At 40.7% G+C, this 14,977-nt stretch overlaps 1 protein-coding gene across 1 annotated transcript in view; it reads right to left on the bottom strand.

Moving 5' to 3' along the window:
* dst (dystonin) overlaps nt 1-14,977 on the bottom strand; it is an 83,119-nt gene that overhangs the window by 13,279 nt on the left and 54,863 nt on the right. The window contains exons 47-69 of the mRNA XM_055227364.1: nt 14,692-14,858; nt 14,467-14,623; nt 13,743-13,864; nt 13,533-13,585; nt 12,988-13,223; nt 12,784-12,913; nt 12,491-12,690; nt 11,930-12,422; nt 10,296-11,764; nt 5,261-5,422; nt 4,976-5,146; nt 4,538-4,704; nt 4,164-4,323; nt 3,675-4,001; nt 3,425-3,509; nt 3,001-3,233; nt 2,696-2,902; nt 2,479-2,598; nt 2,277-2,384; nt 1,966-2,184; nt 1,403-1,606; nt 852-1,083; nt 308-534 (exon numbers count right to left, since the gene is read on the bottom strand). Of these exons, the coding sequence (XP_055083339.1) occupies nt 308-534; nt 852-1,083; nt 1,403-1,606; nt 1,966-2,184; nt 2,277-2,384; nt 2,479-2,598; nt 2,696-2,902; nt 3,001-3,233; nt 3,425-3,509; nt 3,675-4,001; nt 4,164-4,323; nt 4,538-4,704; nt 4,976-5,146; nt 5,261-5,422; nt 10,296-11,764; nt 11,930-12,422; nt 12,491-12,690; nt 12,784-12,913; nt 12,988-13,223; nt 13,533-13,585; nt 13,743-13,864; nt 14,467-14,623; nt 14,692-14,858 (5,649 nt within the window). The remainder of the gene's footprint in view (nt 1-307; nt 535-851; nt 1,084-1,402; nt 1,607-1,965; nt 2,185-2,276; nt 2,385-2,478; nt 2,599-2,695; nt 2,903-3,000; nt 3,234-3,424; nt 3,510-3,674; nt 4,002-4,163; nt 4,324-4,537; nt 4,705-4,975; nt 5,147-5,260; nt 5,423-10,295; nt 11,765-11,929; nt 12,423-12,490; nt 12,691-12,783; nt 12,914-12,987; nt 13,224-13,532; nt 13,586-13,742; nt 13,865-14,466; nt 14,624-14,691; nt 14,859-14,977) is intronic.

Genomic DNA, 14,977 nt, shown 5'->3' with positions numbered 1-14,977 from the left:
GAAAATACAAAGCTCAAATATCTAGGGCTGTAATTGACTAAAGAAATTCTTGATAGACTAAAGGCCAGTGTGGAATTAGCAAAAGGTCCCAAAACCATCTCTATGATGCAACCATATATACGACCCAAAGTGCACAGACAAGACAAGAAAAGTACAAGTTTTCATATAAATTATTTATGAATCCCAATCAAATATTTAGTCAACTAATAAAGGTTTTGATCAACTAAAACACCACTGACAGATCCAAAATACCATGCTCCTAACTATCTTATATCAGGGATGAATTAACTTTTATTATTATGCTTACCTCCACAAACTCCTGCTGCTGCTTAACCACAGATGGGTCCACTCCAGGCTCCTCCAGCTCCCTCAGCAGGTCCTGGCTGTCTTTGATGGTCACTATGAGGGCACAGTGATCGCACCAGAACTTGTCGGCCAGGTCCATCACATCCAAGAGCTTCGCCTCTCTCTCCTCCACCAGAGCTTGGATGTCATTCCACAGGAACACCATCTGGTCCAGTTTGTCTTGCACAACTTGTGATACAAACCATAATAAATATCAATATCAGTAATACTGACAACTGAAGTCATTTCCTTGGGATGGGACAAGATCTCATGCCACAAGATCTCACAAGATAATATCGCTACCAAATTGCACTCACGTAGAAAATGGTTTCGCCGTTGAGTTACATTTTGAAAAACCATAATTCAAAAAAACTATAAAACTATAAAATAAATAAAAATTCATAAACTGAACTGCAGCATTTCTTTATTATAAATTGTGTCAAAATCTCATCTCGTGGGAAATGTGCCTCCTCCCACCTCTATCATTTCCACAACATACAGTTTACCTTTAGCAGATGTATATGTGTCTGCCCCTTCCGACCGCGCCACCATCTCCTCTCCTCTTTGCTTTAGCATCTCGTATGAAGGCTGAAGTTTCTCCAGATCCACTGACACAGACTTGTTTTCTGCTATCTGCTCTTTAATTTTGTCCACCTCCACCGAGATGGATGGAGGCTGCCGAAGACGCTCAGCAATTCTCTCCAAAGATTCAAGCATGGGGTCAATCTTGTCATGGAACTAGATAGAAATAAAGATATTATAAACTTGAATGTATCATTTTTGCCCATTCAGGTATGAATATAATATGCATATACAATATTGTTTTGAGTATAAAAATGTAAATTCACAATGTTGAACCTGATGATTTCTATTAGTGAACTATCATCAGACCTATGTTTATTACAACAACAATCTGGATTTTAACTAAATTCATTTTAGCTGTTCCTATCAGTATAAAATATGAAGGATCTTTAAATTGTTGTGATTTTATCTGAAACCCAGCAATATTTTAAACAGTTAGGGCCTGTAGATGTCACTTTGTATTCTTGATTCTCACCTGTGTGGATTTGGAGATAGCTTCGTCTAAAGTGGCAGCTCTCTGTTTGACATCGGCCTTGAGTTGTGTGTAGAGCTGGTCTGCTGTAGTGTACTTTTCTCTGATGGGGGCTCCCTCTTCTGGGCTCAGTTCAAGCATCTGGGGCCCCGTCTTGTTCATCTTGTCAATGTGCGGCTTGTGCTCAGCAATCAACTCTCGCATTTGCTAAGGAAGGAAATATTTAGTTTATTTATAGTTTATGTCTAACTATAGTTTAGTTAGACATATGCAGTTGGATAGACAGACACTTCATTAATGAAAAGGTAGATTTAACTATCCAGTCACCCACAAGTCATGGTTTGTTTTTTTTGATGATGTGCACATACATCTTTTTAATGATAATAAAAACATTAGTGGACAAATAAAAAATTTGGTTAACTGACTAAGCAACTAAAGTACTACAGCCCTAATAAATAGATATATGATTGATGTTATAGGGGAAATGCAAATGCCATAATACTAATAATCATACATACTTGAATAAAAAGGTAATTATAATTAGGTAGGCATGTTTTTGTTCTTACTCTGAGCTCCTCTTGCTGCTGTTTAAGTGTCTCATACTCAATAGCGGGTGGTGCCAGCTGGCTGAACGCCTTTAGAGTCTCCTGGAGCCAAGGCCACATCTCTTCATATGTTTCCCAAAACTGAGCAGCCAAAGACTGGGCTCTCTCCAGTTGCAGACAACGCTCAGAGTTTAGTTGACTGACAACACCATACTTCTCCAGGAGGGCTTGTGTCTTAGCCTGTGAAAAAGCCTTTATGTTACTTTTTATTCATGTTTTTTTTTTTTTTTTTTTTTCAGAAGAATGTGACCAGTTATACTTTGATACAGTACCATTATTGCTTCTTTTCCCTCTGGGTTTCTGTTGTTCATTACAGCTTTTCCTGTCCTCACAATGTCATCCACAGCATCTTTGTGTCTCATGATGTCCATAGAGAACATCTGAAAAACCAGTCAAGTGGGTTAGAGGCAACATAAAAGCCAGTGTTTACTTACACTGGGTAAAGGATTACTGTGCACACAAACAGAGCTGAACCTTCTGGGCCTGGAGCTGTGCGGTGGTTTGGTCTTGCATCAGTTTGATCTCATCTACACACAGTAACTTCTTCTCTGCTTCAGTCAACCAACCAAGCTCAGTATCAGCCGATTGTTCAAACTAGATGTAGGAGATATTACAATAAATCACATTACAATAAACACATTTTCTGAGGCATTGTAAGCATAACTAGAAAAAACTGAATTATTTCTTGTACCTGCTGAGATTTGAGTATATCTGCGTTGATCTGGTCAACTTGTTTGCTGATGTCATCACAAACACTTTTGTAGCGATCATTATCTTCAGTGACCAGTTTGTCCAGGCTTTCCCGAGTGTGCCAAGGGATCAGATCCAGGAGGGAGCTACTCAACTCATTCAGCTTATCTACCACAGGCTTGTTGTTTTTAGTGTCTTGTAGCAAATCCTGAACATAATAATAGTATGACAGATAATGAAATGCAGTTAAATATTTGCATATTTATATTATTAACACTAAAGCATATAATTACTAATAAATCATACCTTTTTCCTAGTCTGAACATCACTGAGTTGATCGCTGACACCCGAAAATGCATTAATCTCAGCTTCAACCTTCTCGAGCCAGTTGTTCAGATCCTCGTGAGTCTGGTGCAGCTGTGTCGAAAGACCTAACACCTTTTCTAACGTCTTCAGCACATTGTCACTCATGGTGTTGATCTCTGCATACTTTGTTTTAATTCCATCCAGCTTGCCCTGAATTACAACCACCTCATCACCTAAGGAATAAAAGAGGAGACACATTATTGAATACTACTAGTTAGGAAATATGGACTACAGCAGATTCACTCATTTATACACTTCATCCATGTCCCATGCAATAATTTTAAATAAACAAGATATTTAATCCCAATAGTACCATAGGATCTTGTGACTGGTTTAGCAGAGTAAAACAGTATTAAAAACATGCCTGTTGTTTGTTTCAGAAGCTCCATCCCATTAAAAATGGCTTGGTCCACGTTCTTCTTTCTCAGCTCAATATCACTTTGTAATGTCTACATTTGAAATACAGAACAATTAGAATACAATAATATTAAATGATACAGTATCATTTAACAGCCTTTAGCTCTACGTAAATTAAGTGTGAAATGATAGATACATAACATGGATTAACTCAAATATGACAAAAATAAAGTTTGGCCTGAGGTAGGAGTGTGTACCCGTTGGTCTTTGAGTTGTTTTTCGAGTATGTCTGTCCTGTAGTCCTCCACAGAGACTTGACTCAGTCTGGAGTGCACTTCACTGAGCCAGTTCATGAGCGCTACTTCATCCTCTCCAAACAGCTGAGCGTTGGACAGGGCCTGCTGCAGCATCTCGGCCTTCGTCCTACACCTCTCCTGGAGCTCTATGTAACCAGACTGGGCTGTATCCAGTTTGTTCTGAACAAACTCCTTATCGTCCACAGAGCTCACAGTTTTTAACATCTGACCCAAATTGACCGCCTGAAACAAGTCTTTACTGTGTTTCATGATCTCCTCCTCTAAGGCCTGGCCAGGGTCAAAACAAGGGAATATGTGTAAAATGGAAAAAGAAAAAAAACACAAACATAAAACAATAAGGATGAATGCAAAATGTAAATGAAAAAGACAAGCTAAAAATGATGAATATGCAAAACAAAGCCAAACAAAACTTGTAAGGGGATCAGGTACCTTGTGCTGTGCAATCTGCTTCTCCAGTTTGGACGTCTCAGTGCCGATGGGCTCAGAGTGTGAGAGGAGTTTTTCAGTTCCACCAAGCCACTCGCTGAGGGGCTCCAGAGTCTCATGAAACTGCTGAGTGACGACCAGGATGCTCTCCAGCTGCTTGTGTCTGAAACATAATGTATGAATCCATTATTTATTTCTAATTAATATTATATGTATTTGTACTAATGAACTAGTGACCCCTTTGTTGAAGCTATTGCAGTTCCAAATAAATGTATACTTTAAATGATAAGTAAATACATCGATTTTAGAAATTAGCCACAACTGAATGAATCATAGTATTGTACATGTGTAGTGTCTACATGTGTCAAAATACAAACCTGTTTTCTGCCTTCTTGAGCAGAGTATCCCACCTTTGCCCCAAGCACTCAATCTCTTTAGCGACCTTTTCTTTCTCCACAGCCTCTGTCAGTTCAGACAGCTTGCCTCCCTCCTTCTTTATAAGCTCTACTGTTGGTTTACGGTCGTCCAGCAGTCTCTGTAAGAGCTGTCAAACACAAACAAAGAGAGGAGTTATCGGGCGCCAGTATAACTTGGGACTAAGTCTGTTAAAGACAGTAAATCTAACAAGTCCTCACCAATTTTCCATTAAATTAAATGCTTTGTGTTAAACAAGAGTTTTGACAATAGAAGACAACAAAGTAAGAGGAATGGTTGATAAAAAGGCTATATATCTTTATGGCTAATGTGATTTTATTGTGGAAGTGGCTCAGCAGAGTCTGTACAAAGTATGTTAATAAAACAGTGAGTGCACTTACTTTCTGCTCTTGTATCTGTGCTTTGACCACTTTGAACTCTGCAGAAGGTGGTTTCTGATTGGCCACCAGCTCTTCTGTGTCAGTGAGCCAGCTGAGAAGAGACTCCAGTGCATCCTGAAACCTCCCACAATGCAACAGGGATTCATGTAGCTGAGCTGAGCGCTCAGCAATCTGAAAGCAAAAAAAATGTAAAAAATGTTATTCTTCATATGTCAAAACCCTAATTGTAAAGAAAGATAATTCAAGTCTTTGGCAGTTCCAGTGTTGTTTTAAAAGTAACCAAACCTTTTTATTTAGAGTATTCCACTTGGCATTAACATCCTCCAAGTCTCCCTCTAACTTCTTTGTGCAGGTGCCTTTCGCAGCACTCTGGACCAGACTCTGGCCAAGTGAGTTGATGTCTTGAAGCTGTGTTTGCAAAGGATCAATGTCTTCTTTTTGGAAAACCTACAGCCAGATAGAAATGGAGATTAATCATTGAAATAATAAACCATAAATCTTTAAAAAGATAACATGTTTGGCTGTGCCTTACTGCTCAAGAACAGCTTAAATAATAATAATAATAATAAATTTTATTTGTATTGCACTTTACATTTCAGAGAAATCTCAGAGTGCTATAATAAATAATAATTACTCAGCCCACCAGGTGGGACTGACTAAACTGACAGTCATGTAATGAGATATGAAAGGGAAACATCAGAAAGCACTAATCAAAATACCATGCATTGTATGAACCCCTTGCTGACCCTGTTAATCCATTCAAACCCATAGTAGAAGAGGTCTTATTTTAGGCACCTGAGGGCTGAGGGGACCTGTGTCTATATCTGAACATGCAGCTATGGCGTTCAGAAAGAACTCGATCTCATGCTCTCCAGCCTGCTGTAGCTCCTCTAAACATTTGGGCAGACAGGCCTCCACAGACTGCAGAAACTCCTCCAGCTCCTCCAGGCTGTATCGGGACGCTCCCAGCTGAGGGTTTGGGGTTATTGTTCTCTGGCGACTCTCAATGGGTAATGTTACAGAGGTCCCGTAAGTCTCAGGCTGAGTTACCACCACACTGACCAGTTCACAGTCTTCTGCACTGGGAACATCCTCCAGCAGCTCTGCGGTAGACTGCTCCTCATAATCTCTTTTTGAACGCCAACCTAAACTTTGAACTCTTGACCCTGAACCTGAGGAAAACCTGTCCTTTCCTTTTAAACTTAATTTATTGTGCCTCCCCTCCTGTACCAGGCTGTGACTGTGGTACAGAGATACACTGTCCCTTGCAGGAGAGTAGAGGAAGTCCTCCTGTCCAGAGCTGAGAGAGCGCCCAGTCTTCAGCTCTCCGGACATGTGCATGGCCTCTGAAGAGGACAGACTCCTTGTCCCAGGACCCACTCTTTTGTTGGGGTGGTGAGCATGTCGCTCCCTGTCCACAGTGGGACTGTAGAGTCCAGAGTCCTCCTCAGACGTCAGGGAGCTGGTCATGCTCTGCCCCCTTCTGCCATTGAGAAGAGCAGGTCTGTCAGAGCTGCCAGAGCACAGGGTCCCACTGCGGCTGATGTATTCGCCCAGATTTGTCGGAGCAAAAGCCCTCCATGAGCGCCGGTGATGAGGAAAGTCCTTCTTCTCTCCTCCCTGAAGACGTGACTTAGGTAACACTGTATCTGAAGCTCTTATTATGTTCCCATTGAGCTTAAGTCCGTCAAACACTGCACGCTCATCCAACATGGCTGCTTTTCTGGTACGTAGTTCAAAAGAACTGGAGGCAGATAAAACTCCATTTCCACACAGACTGCTGAAGTCCAGGGGGCGCTGTGTGTATGGTAAAGTGCCAGTGAAGTGTCTGGAGGCAAGGCTGCCTTTGGAGCTGGAGTCGATCTGCTCATTGAGTCTCACTGTGTCATACATGGACCTCTGAGGAACATAACAGTCATCGATGTTCAGGTCCTCCTCCTCCCCCTTCCCCATGCACGAAGGGTTCTTTCTCAGGCAGTCTGGTCTGCTGAGAGGCTTACCCATGCCAAAACAATTCACTACTTTCTCTCACAAATAGATGAGGTAGTTGTTGTATAGTGCATATAAAAAAAATCTAAAATAGTTCTATAGTAAATTAGCTTGAATATATACAAAAAAGTAGAAATGTGAACTAAATAAATGTACAGATAATTTGCTCTTCTGAGAAATATAAGGACATTAAATTCAGAAAAAATAAAATACTCTCTAGAAATATAAAAAATAATAAAATATAACAATGATAGCAGCTTCACAGTATGAAATCTGAATGTAAGTAGAAGAGGAAAGTAAGAAAAAGTTTCAAAAACAGTCACCAATCCAAGCACAAACACTTTATATCCTTGAATGGCTGAATGTATTGCTCTTATCCAAAGTGCTTTAAAATCCCTGAAAATCTTGTAAAATCCAGACAGGGCAGGTCATCCTCAGTGCAAAGTGATATATCCACAGATAAGTCCAGTGAGCTTGTTCAAAAACTGCGTGTTAGTTCTGCTCAGACCTGGTACTCGTGGATAAACAAAACCCTGCTCTTTCTCTCCCATCGCTGCCTGTGCAATGACAGACTCCCTCCTGCCAGACCTTAGGCCCCGCCCCCGCTCATTATTCACACAACATCTGCCACAACTCCATTTGTGCTCCGAGCCGCTCCGGCACATGTTGATTGGTGGACACATGACCCTTTTTCCTCTAATTCCCCTTATGTCTCTGTGGCCTGCATGACTTCACTTCTAAGCATGGTTCATCCAGAGTCCTGACACTTTTTTAAACAGTGACTAAAGGAATTGGGAGTGGAGCAAGACACCGGCTACTCAAAAAAAAAAAAAAAAAAAGGAAGCCTTGCTGGCGTCAGCATTGGCTCCCACTGATGACATCACACTTTTCTGAAATAGATACACATTTGTCTTCTCTCCTCTTTGCCCTCTGTTGTGTTATTGTGGTGGGTGCGTGCTGAGAGCCCGCAGATATTGTTAATTACTGTGGAATGCTGAGGGAGGCACAGGTCCCAGGTAATTTAACACCAGCTCCTCTGCCAAGTGCATGAAGGGGGCTTTTTATGTCCATCGCGCGGGACAGCAGAAGAAAGGCGGATGGAGGAGATCATGAGAGGAATTTGTTTTGGTTTCCTGGATTGTCCACTCGTTTGGAAGGAGCTAACACACCACAGTCGCTGCACTTGACTGGAGCCAGCTGACTAATGATCACATCTATCACCCTGAGTCCTAATTTTACTCCAGTCCAAATATAGAATGCTATTGTAAGTATAGATTAAGTATTGTACTGAAAACAACAAAAGGAGTTTAGCTCAGCTGTAACCTGATCGTCTTTTCCTAATGGTCGTATGAAACTGTGGCAGTGAGTCAGCTGCTTGCCCTCAATGACACATTTTAACTTCCATCAGCTACATTGTGCCCAGTTTATGAATCAGTGTGTAAAGGATACTTGTGAAAAGCACTGACACTGAGGTAATGTCTGAGAAATCACAGAAGATGTCGTCACCAACCCCCCATAGAGCTGAGTCACAGGGGCTGCTCTATAGATTAAACATATGCTGTATGGTATATAATCAGATTATCCACATCCATAGAGTGTATTGATAATATGATGTAATCTTGCTTTTAACATCCTAACAAATTCAAGAGTAAACATGTTAAGTCAGGTATGTGGATTTCTAAACTTGACCTAAAATGGTAATAGCTCATGCGAGTGTGCTCTCTCTATTTATTTTTACAGGCTGCCAATAAAGTTCTGTTCCTTGCAAATAATGGAAAATGTGTAATTGTATAATGCTTAAAAAACTTGATGGCATTTCTTTGTTATGCCATCAAACTTTTGTTGCTAAACACAACCGGTCCATTTTGGTCTGTGAGGACAAAGGCTTTGAAGGGGGGGCAGAGGGGGAAGGTGGTCCTTGGGAGTTGGGCTTGTGCCCTCTCAGCCAGGACGGGCAGCAAGAGAAAGTGGGGGTGAAACACAATGACAATGTTGCTTAGCAACAATCTGAATCAATCACTTCTTTTGTACTTTTGCTGCAAAGACAGAGACCAAACTGCACACAAAATAGACACCCCCACATTTTAATCCACCACACTTTCCAGTGCTCAGCACCCCCTTAATTGAAAACAAAATCCTTTGACCTACTACTGGGCATGATCTGTGTCATGTGCACATCTGTTTACTGTGCAATATTGTAATGTAATATGGACATTTAATTCAAGTATCCCCAACTGGGTTAATCTGCTTTTTGAAGACTACACAGGAATTTAAAATATTTTACATCTGTCTACGTAAATATTCTGAATGGCTGTTATACAGTTTGCATGTCAGTCTGGGGTAAATTAAGTTCAATTGAAAAAAAAAGGTACAATAACATATAATGTATGCAATTCATCAAATAAATAAATTTTGTACATTACAGTGTATACAATACAAGAAACTCTTCTAAATGTAATGCAACCTGATGGGATCAAAAGAGAAAATAGGCCAGACAAAAATAACACCAGACCTTCACAAGCACAGTAGATTACAGGGCTGTGAAGTCCATTAGTAAAAGCTACTCAATTAATGTTGATCTATTTGTAGGCTTGGCTTCATTACTGAATCTACTGACTCAAGTGACACCCTGCTGGTCACCACCTGGCTCTGATGGCCCTATCCTGCAACACCACCAGGCCTGGGCTCTAACTCCTTTGTTTACACCACATGCCCCCAAGCAGTCGTCCCATGGGGATTCCTTGTATGGGGCAAAGGCGTGGCTCAAGAGTGCAATGCAAATAGGTAATTGTACCCAATACGATAGTATACAGCCTCTACTCTACTGGGATTAGCATAGCATTCAATTTATTTATCAATAATGTGATAGTAGTTGTTATTTTCTACACAACAGATAAGAATACCATTATACTTTTGTTATAATAAAAAATTTAAATAACTACATGTACAACACAGTTATATATGTAGATAAAGATAGGAAGCCACAAACACACGCTACAAGAGATAAATCACAACTGATGTGCAAGGCAAATAGCCCAAGTCCAGTATGTAAATTGCTATTCTGAGAGAATAGCAGTGTACAATTGAAGCCAATTTAATCACATAATGTATTGTATATTTTTGTGTCTCTTAATACCAATTATATTTTAATGTTTTAGTTATTTTTAAGTATTGACAAAGTATTTAATTATACTAATTAGTAACATTGCAAATAGTAAAGATAATTGTTCAAAAAAGTGTATTTTCAATTTAATGCTACCCCATGTTTTTGACAATATTTCTTCAATATATGCATCTTTCTAGATGAAAAAAGCAAAAACAAAACATTTACCTTGAATGCCTCTAGCTGCTGATTAATGACCTCCGTTTCCATACCAACTGCATCCTGTGATTCTTGCTTGACGGCGGCCTTGTTGAGTTTGTGCTCCGCTTGTTCGATTTTTCCATAAAGCTGCTCTAGATTCTGAAGGATACTCTGCACGTGTGTCTCTCTGCTCTTAGCTCTGTCCTGCAGTTTGCCACATTGTTTACTCAAGGCGTCCAAATCTCTCTTGAGTCCAATCAGATCAGGAGAATCTTCAGTCTCAAGCATCTTCTTACATCTGTCCCCAGCATCAGACGTGTTTGATATTAGCTCTTCAAGTCTACCGATAAAACCACTTATGTTGTTTTGTTGTTCTTTAAGTTTAGCCAAGTCCAAATCAACTGGAGCCATGTTGTCTAGCTCGTCATCTAAATCAGTGAATCGGGTAAACATTTCGCGGATGTTGTTTTGGAACTGTCCGATGCCCTGCAGTTTACCCTCCAGGACTTGGCATGTCTCCTCTAGTTTCTTGTTGAGAGTGTTGCATTCGTTCTCTATACTATCACTCTGCAGCAGGAGGTCAGTCACACCATCCGCATCTGGGACAGCTACCACCAGGTCCTTGGCCAGACCCTTGATGTGCTCAATCTGGTTTTCTACTCCAGTTAGGCTTTTGTGTTGGGCTTTCATGTTGGCCAAGTTCTTGTTGCTATGCGCCTGAATGCCCTGTGATTCAAATGTCTCCATCTGTTTTTTAGCTCCTTCAAGGTGTGACTGTGCCTCTTTGTAGCCATCATTAAACTCTTTTACTTTGTGTGAGATTTGCTCCAATGTGTCCTTCTTGTTCTGTAGTGCCTCAACCACCCTATCTACTCTTTTGCCAATACTTGACTTTTCCTCTTTGATCATGTCTGTATCAGCATTGGCCACCTCCATAAGGCCCTCTGCTGCTGTGTTGAGCTGTTCAACCAGTCCTCTGTGCTTATCAACATCTTTTTGCAAAGCTTTGACTTGTGAAATTGAGTTTTCTACCTCAATGGGATCCACGGTTAGTTTGACTTTGGCTTCTCTGTTTTCAGACTCCTGTATCCAGGAGTTTAGCTTTTCAGCATTCTCATTAAACTTAAGTGATTTTTGTAAAGCAGTTTGTAGTTTCTCTGCCTGTTCAGTGTGGCTCTTCTTCACATCTTCCCAGTTGGTAGACAGTGCAGTCAGCTGCCCCTGCAGTGCCAGTTTTTCTGCACCATCCACGCTCTGTAGCAGCCTCTCTCCCTCAGCAACAATAGTCTTATAGGCCTTCTCGTGCTCAGTAAGTGCCTTCTGCTTCTTGCTGTGGTCCTCCAGACCCTGTTGGAGCACCTCCACTTTGGCTGAGATGGACTGAGGCTTTGACTCCTCCTGGAGCGCCTCGCCCAGCCACAACTGGAAGTCCTTAGATGTTTGATGGAATTGCTGTGAACTGGTAAAGGTTGAACTCAGCTCTTCAACACATTTGGCTGTAAAAAATAAGATAAAACAGACAAGACGTCAGATTTTAGTCCAAAGCATTCATCTAAGGTTTTGCTTAATTTTCGATAAACTATGCATATTCTGTGTGTGAAACATTCATCTATAATTCCATTATCTTTTTTGCATGGTAAATTCTGTGGTGAAGCACTGACCTGCTTTCTCCTCCAGATTTCTGAAGGGCTTGGTGACACTGTCCAGTTGCCGGGTTAAGTCTGCTCTCAGATAGTCTTCGGTTACCAGTGTTTGGAGCTCAGCACTGACGGCCTCTGCCTCCTTCACTTTCTTCTTCTCCTCTCTGAGCTGAGCGGAGATCTTCTGCACGTCCTCTAGGCGTCTCTTCACTGCTTCAGGTTGGGTACTCTGGCTGTGGTGGTTGGTGAGCTGGTTCTCTAGTTCTGTGGTGGTGTTACTCAGACTTCTCAGTAGCTCCTGAAACTGTCCGGTCTTGACCACGGCCTGGTCTATCAGACCGTCTCTGGAGTCCAGCTGTCCACTGAGACTCTGCCACTTTTGAGTGACCGCTGTGAGCTGCTCCTTCACAAGTTTCTCGTTCTGAGGATCCTGACTGGAGCTCAGTAAGGCTGAGGCGGCTTTCTCAAGCTGCTCATATTGAGGAGTACGACTCTTAAACTCATTCTGGATAATCTAAACAGAAAAAAAAGACATTGTAGTTTATGTTTGTCTGAACTGGGAGAGTAAAAATCAGTACTTACCTGAACCTGCTGCTTTTGCATTTTGAGCATGTTTGGATCAATGGAAAGTGGACCAAGTACACTCATCAGCATCTCTTTTTCTGAGAGCCACTGACAAAGCTGTTGCTCGTTGGTTTTGAATATGTCAAGGTTTTTGTTGGACTGTTCTAAATGTTGTTTCCTCTCCTCCACAGAGTCACTAATATCTGCCCAGGCCGCATCTACAGATAACATAACATCAGTCACAATCTGCTGTGTAGGTCAATAGTATTTATATTTCATATTATCAGCAGTAGGTTTGATTTCATGCGCACCTATTTCTGACAGCATTTGCTTCCATTTAACTGCCTCCGGAGAGTTCGGATGGGTCTGTATCAAGTGGAGAAGCTTGCCCCTCAGCTTCTGCAGCTCCTCTCTTTTCTCCTTCATGTTCTCTTCAAATGACTGGAACAAAAAGCAACACATTAATGCTCTCATGCAATTACAATAGGAATAAAATAATAATGTCCTTCCATTACCTTCTGATTTTCCAGTTGTCTTTTGACAGAATCCTTCTCTGTGGCTGCAGCGTTCCAAGAAGCAGCAGTTTTCTTCATGTCCTTGAGCCACTTCATCATGTCGGAGGTCTCTTTCTGAGCCTCTTTTACCTCTTGAACCAAATCACCTAACTCAGTGACCCTGCTTTTGAGTGTGTCCCCAAGACTAGTGTACTCCACATTGACAAAAGACATCTTCTGTTGTATCACCATTAAATCTAAGGATAAGTAAACAAAAGTCACCATTAAAATAGTAAGTAATACATGTTTGGGCTGTATAACTTCAAATAATTTGTATAGGTCTATTAAAATCTCCTTCTTTAGTTGAAAAATGTTAGCAGTAATAATGTGATATTTAATTATTTGACAAAGTGACAGTTACTAGTTTCACATGCACCAACACACTTTTCAACATGCTGCGCTAGTTTATTTCTGAAATTAAGCTCACATATCCACTGTTGTGTTTTGAAATCCAGACCTAATAGATTCCATCCTCCAAAGAGGCTGAAACATTCTTATTAAATTACCTTTATTGGTTAGGTAGGAATGGTTGACCGGACCACCACCGTTAGTAAGAGCTGATGCAGAAACACAAGACAAAGCTCGTATAAATGAACATACAAGAAGACAGCCCATGACATTTAAAACATGTTAGTGTTAAAACTACCCCCCAGCACCATGCCCCGACTTCTCTGTACTATTAGACCACATGGACGCTGTGGTTGACTCTACCTGCTTTGTTGGCATTCTTTGACTTTGCAGGTGATGTAAGGAAAGTGATGAAGCTGCACAGGGCAGAGCCTTTGCTGTTCATGTGCTGCACATCAGAGCCTTTTGAAGTCCATTCATCCATAAGTTCCTGTGAAAGATTCATCAAATACATCTCAGTAAAATAACTTGCAAATTATGTGTCATTGTTTGATTCAGTAACAAGGTTGTGTGTAAAGTATATTTTGCCTGTGATTCTTGTCCTCCCTTGGATAAACAGATCATCTTTGCTTTTAATTAGTATGTTGAAATGTTAGAGACTAAGGAGGTCAATTAGATGGAGTTTAACTTATGACTCAGAGATACTTTTAGCTGAGTTGCTACAGAACATTCAGTGTGTTCTATCATAACACACCTTTCTGACAAATTAACTTCTATTTAAAGTTGCACTATGAAATCTTTCTAGTGGATGGTTCGCCACTTGCTTGTTTCCATAGAGATGCTATTGCTTTTCCTGGAATTTATCAAATTACGGCATTAAATATATCCATTTTGCATCTATTAAATTACGGGTATTTTCATTGTTATGAAAAAGCTTGAAAAAGCATGTCCTCTCACTGTCTCTCAACCGATCTGATCTGTAATTCGGCCTGGTGGAATCACATGTTTGCTTCCTTGAAAACAGATTAGTTAAGCGTTCCTGTGAAACATTTACACAGTGAATCTTTAATTAAGGGTCATTATTGAGCTTACTGTGGCTAACTGCAGATCCTTCTCCAGACTCTTCTCACTGCGACCTGGATCCACTGCAGGGACTTTGTCTTTAGTTTCATCCAGCCATGCTGTGAGACTGCTGGATAAAGCTTTAAATTCTCCAAGCTGATCTTCACAAGATGACACTTCCTCTTCCCTGTATAAAATATGTTCTCAGTTAATGCATTTTACAGTAATTATGTGTCATTGAAGAAAAAAACATACTTTTCTTGGACAGTATCTTTGAAAGAGTTGAAGGTATTTGTGAGGTTATCCATCTTGCTCTGGATCTGGGCTCTGTTTCCATCGGCGCTTAGTTCACACAGCTCTTTGGACAAACTCTGCAGCTTCTCCAGATCACGTGAATGTTCCTCCATATCTGCTTTAGTATTCTGTAAGGTGGTTCGATGAATGTAGCAATTAAAAATGATCAACCAAATTAGGTAAAAGTTTTTAATACCCTAACTCCTAACCCCTTAAATCATATTTTCATTATGGGTTAAGTATTTGT

This window comes from Periophthalmus magnuspinnatus, chromosome 15 (assembly GCF_009829125.3).
Source record: "Periophthalmus magnuspinnatus isolate fPerMag1 chromosome 15, fPerMag1.2.pri, whole genome shotgun sequence".
NCBI lineage: Eukaryota > Metazoa > Chordata > Actinopteri > Gobiiformes > Gobiidae > Periophthalmus > Periophthalmus magnuspinnatus.
This window is presented reverse-complemented; position numbering and strand designations above follow the sequence as displayed.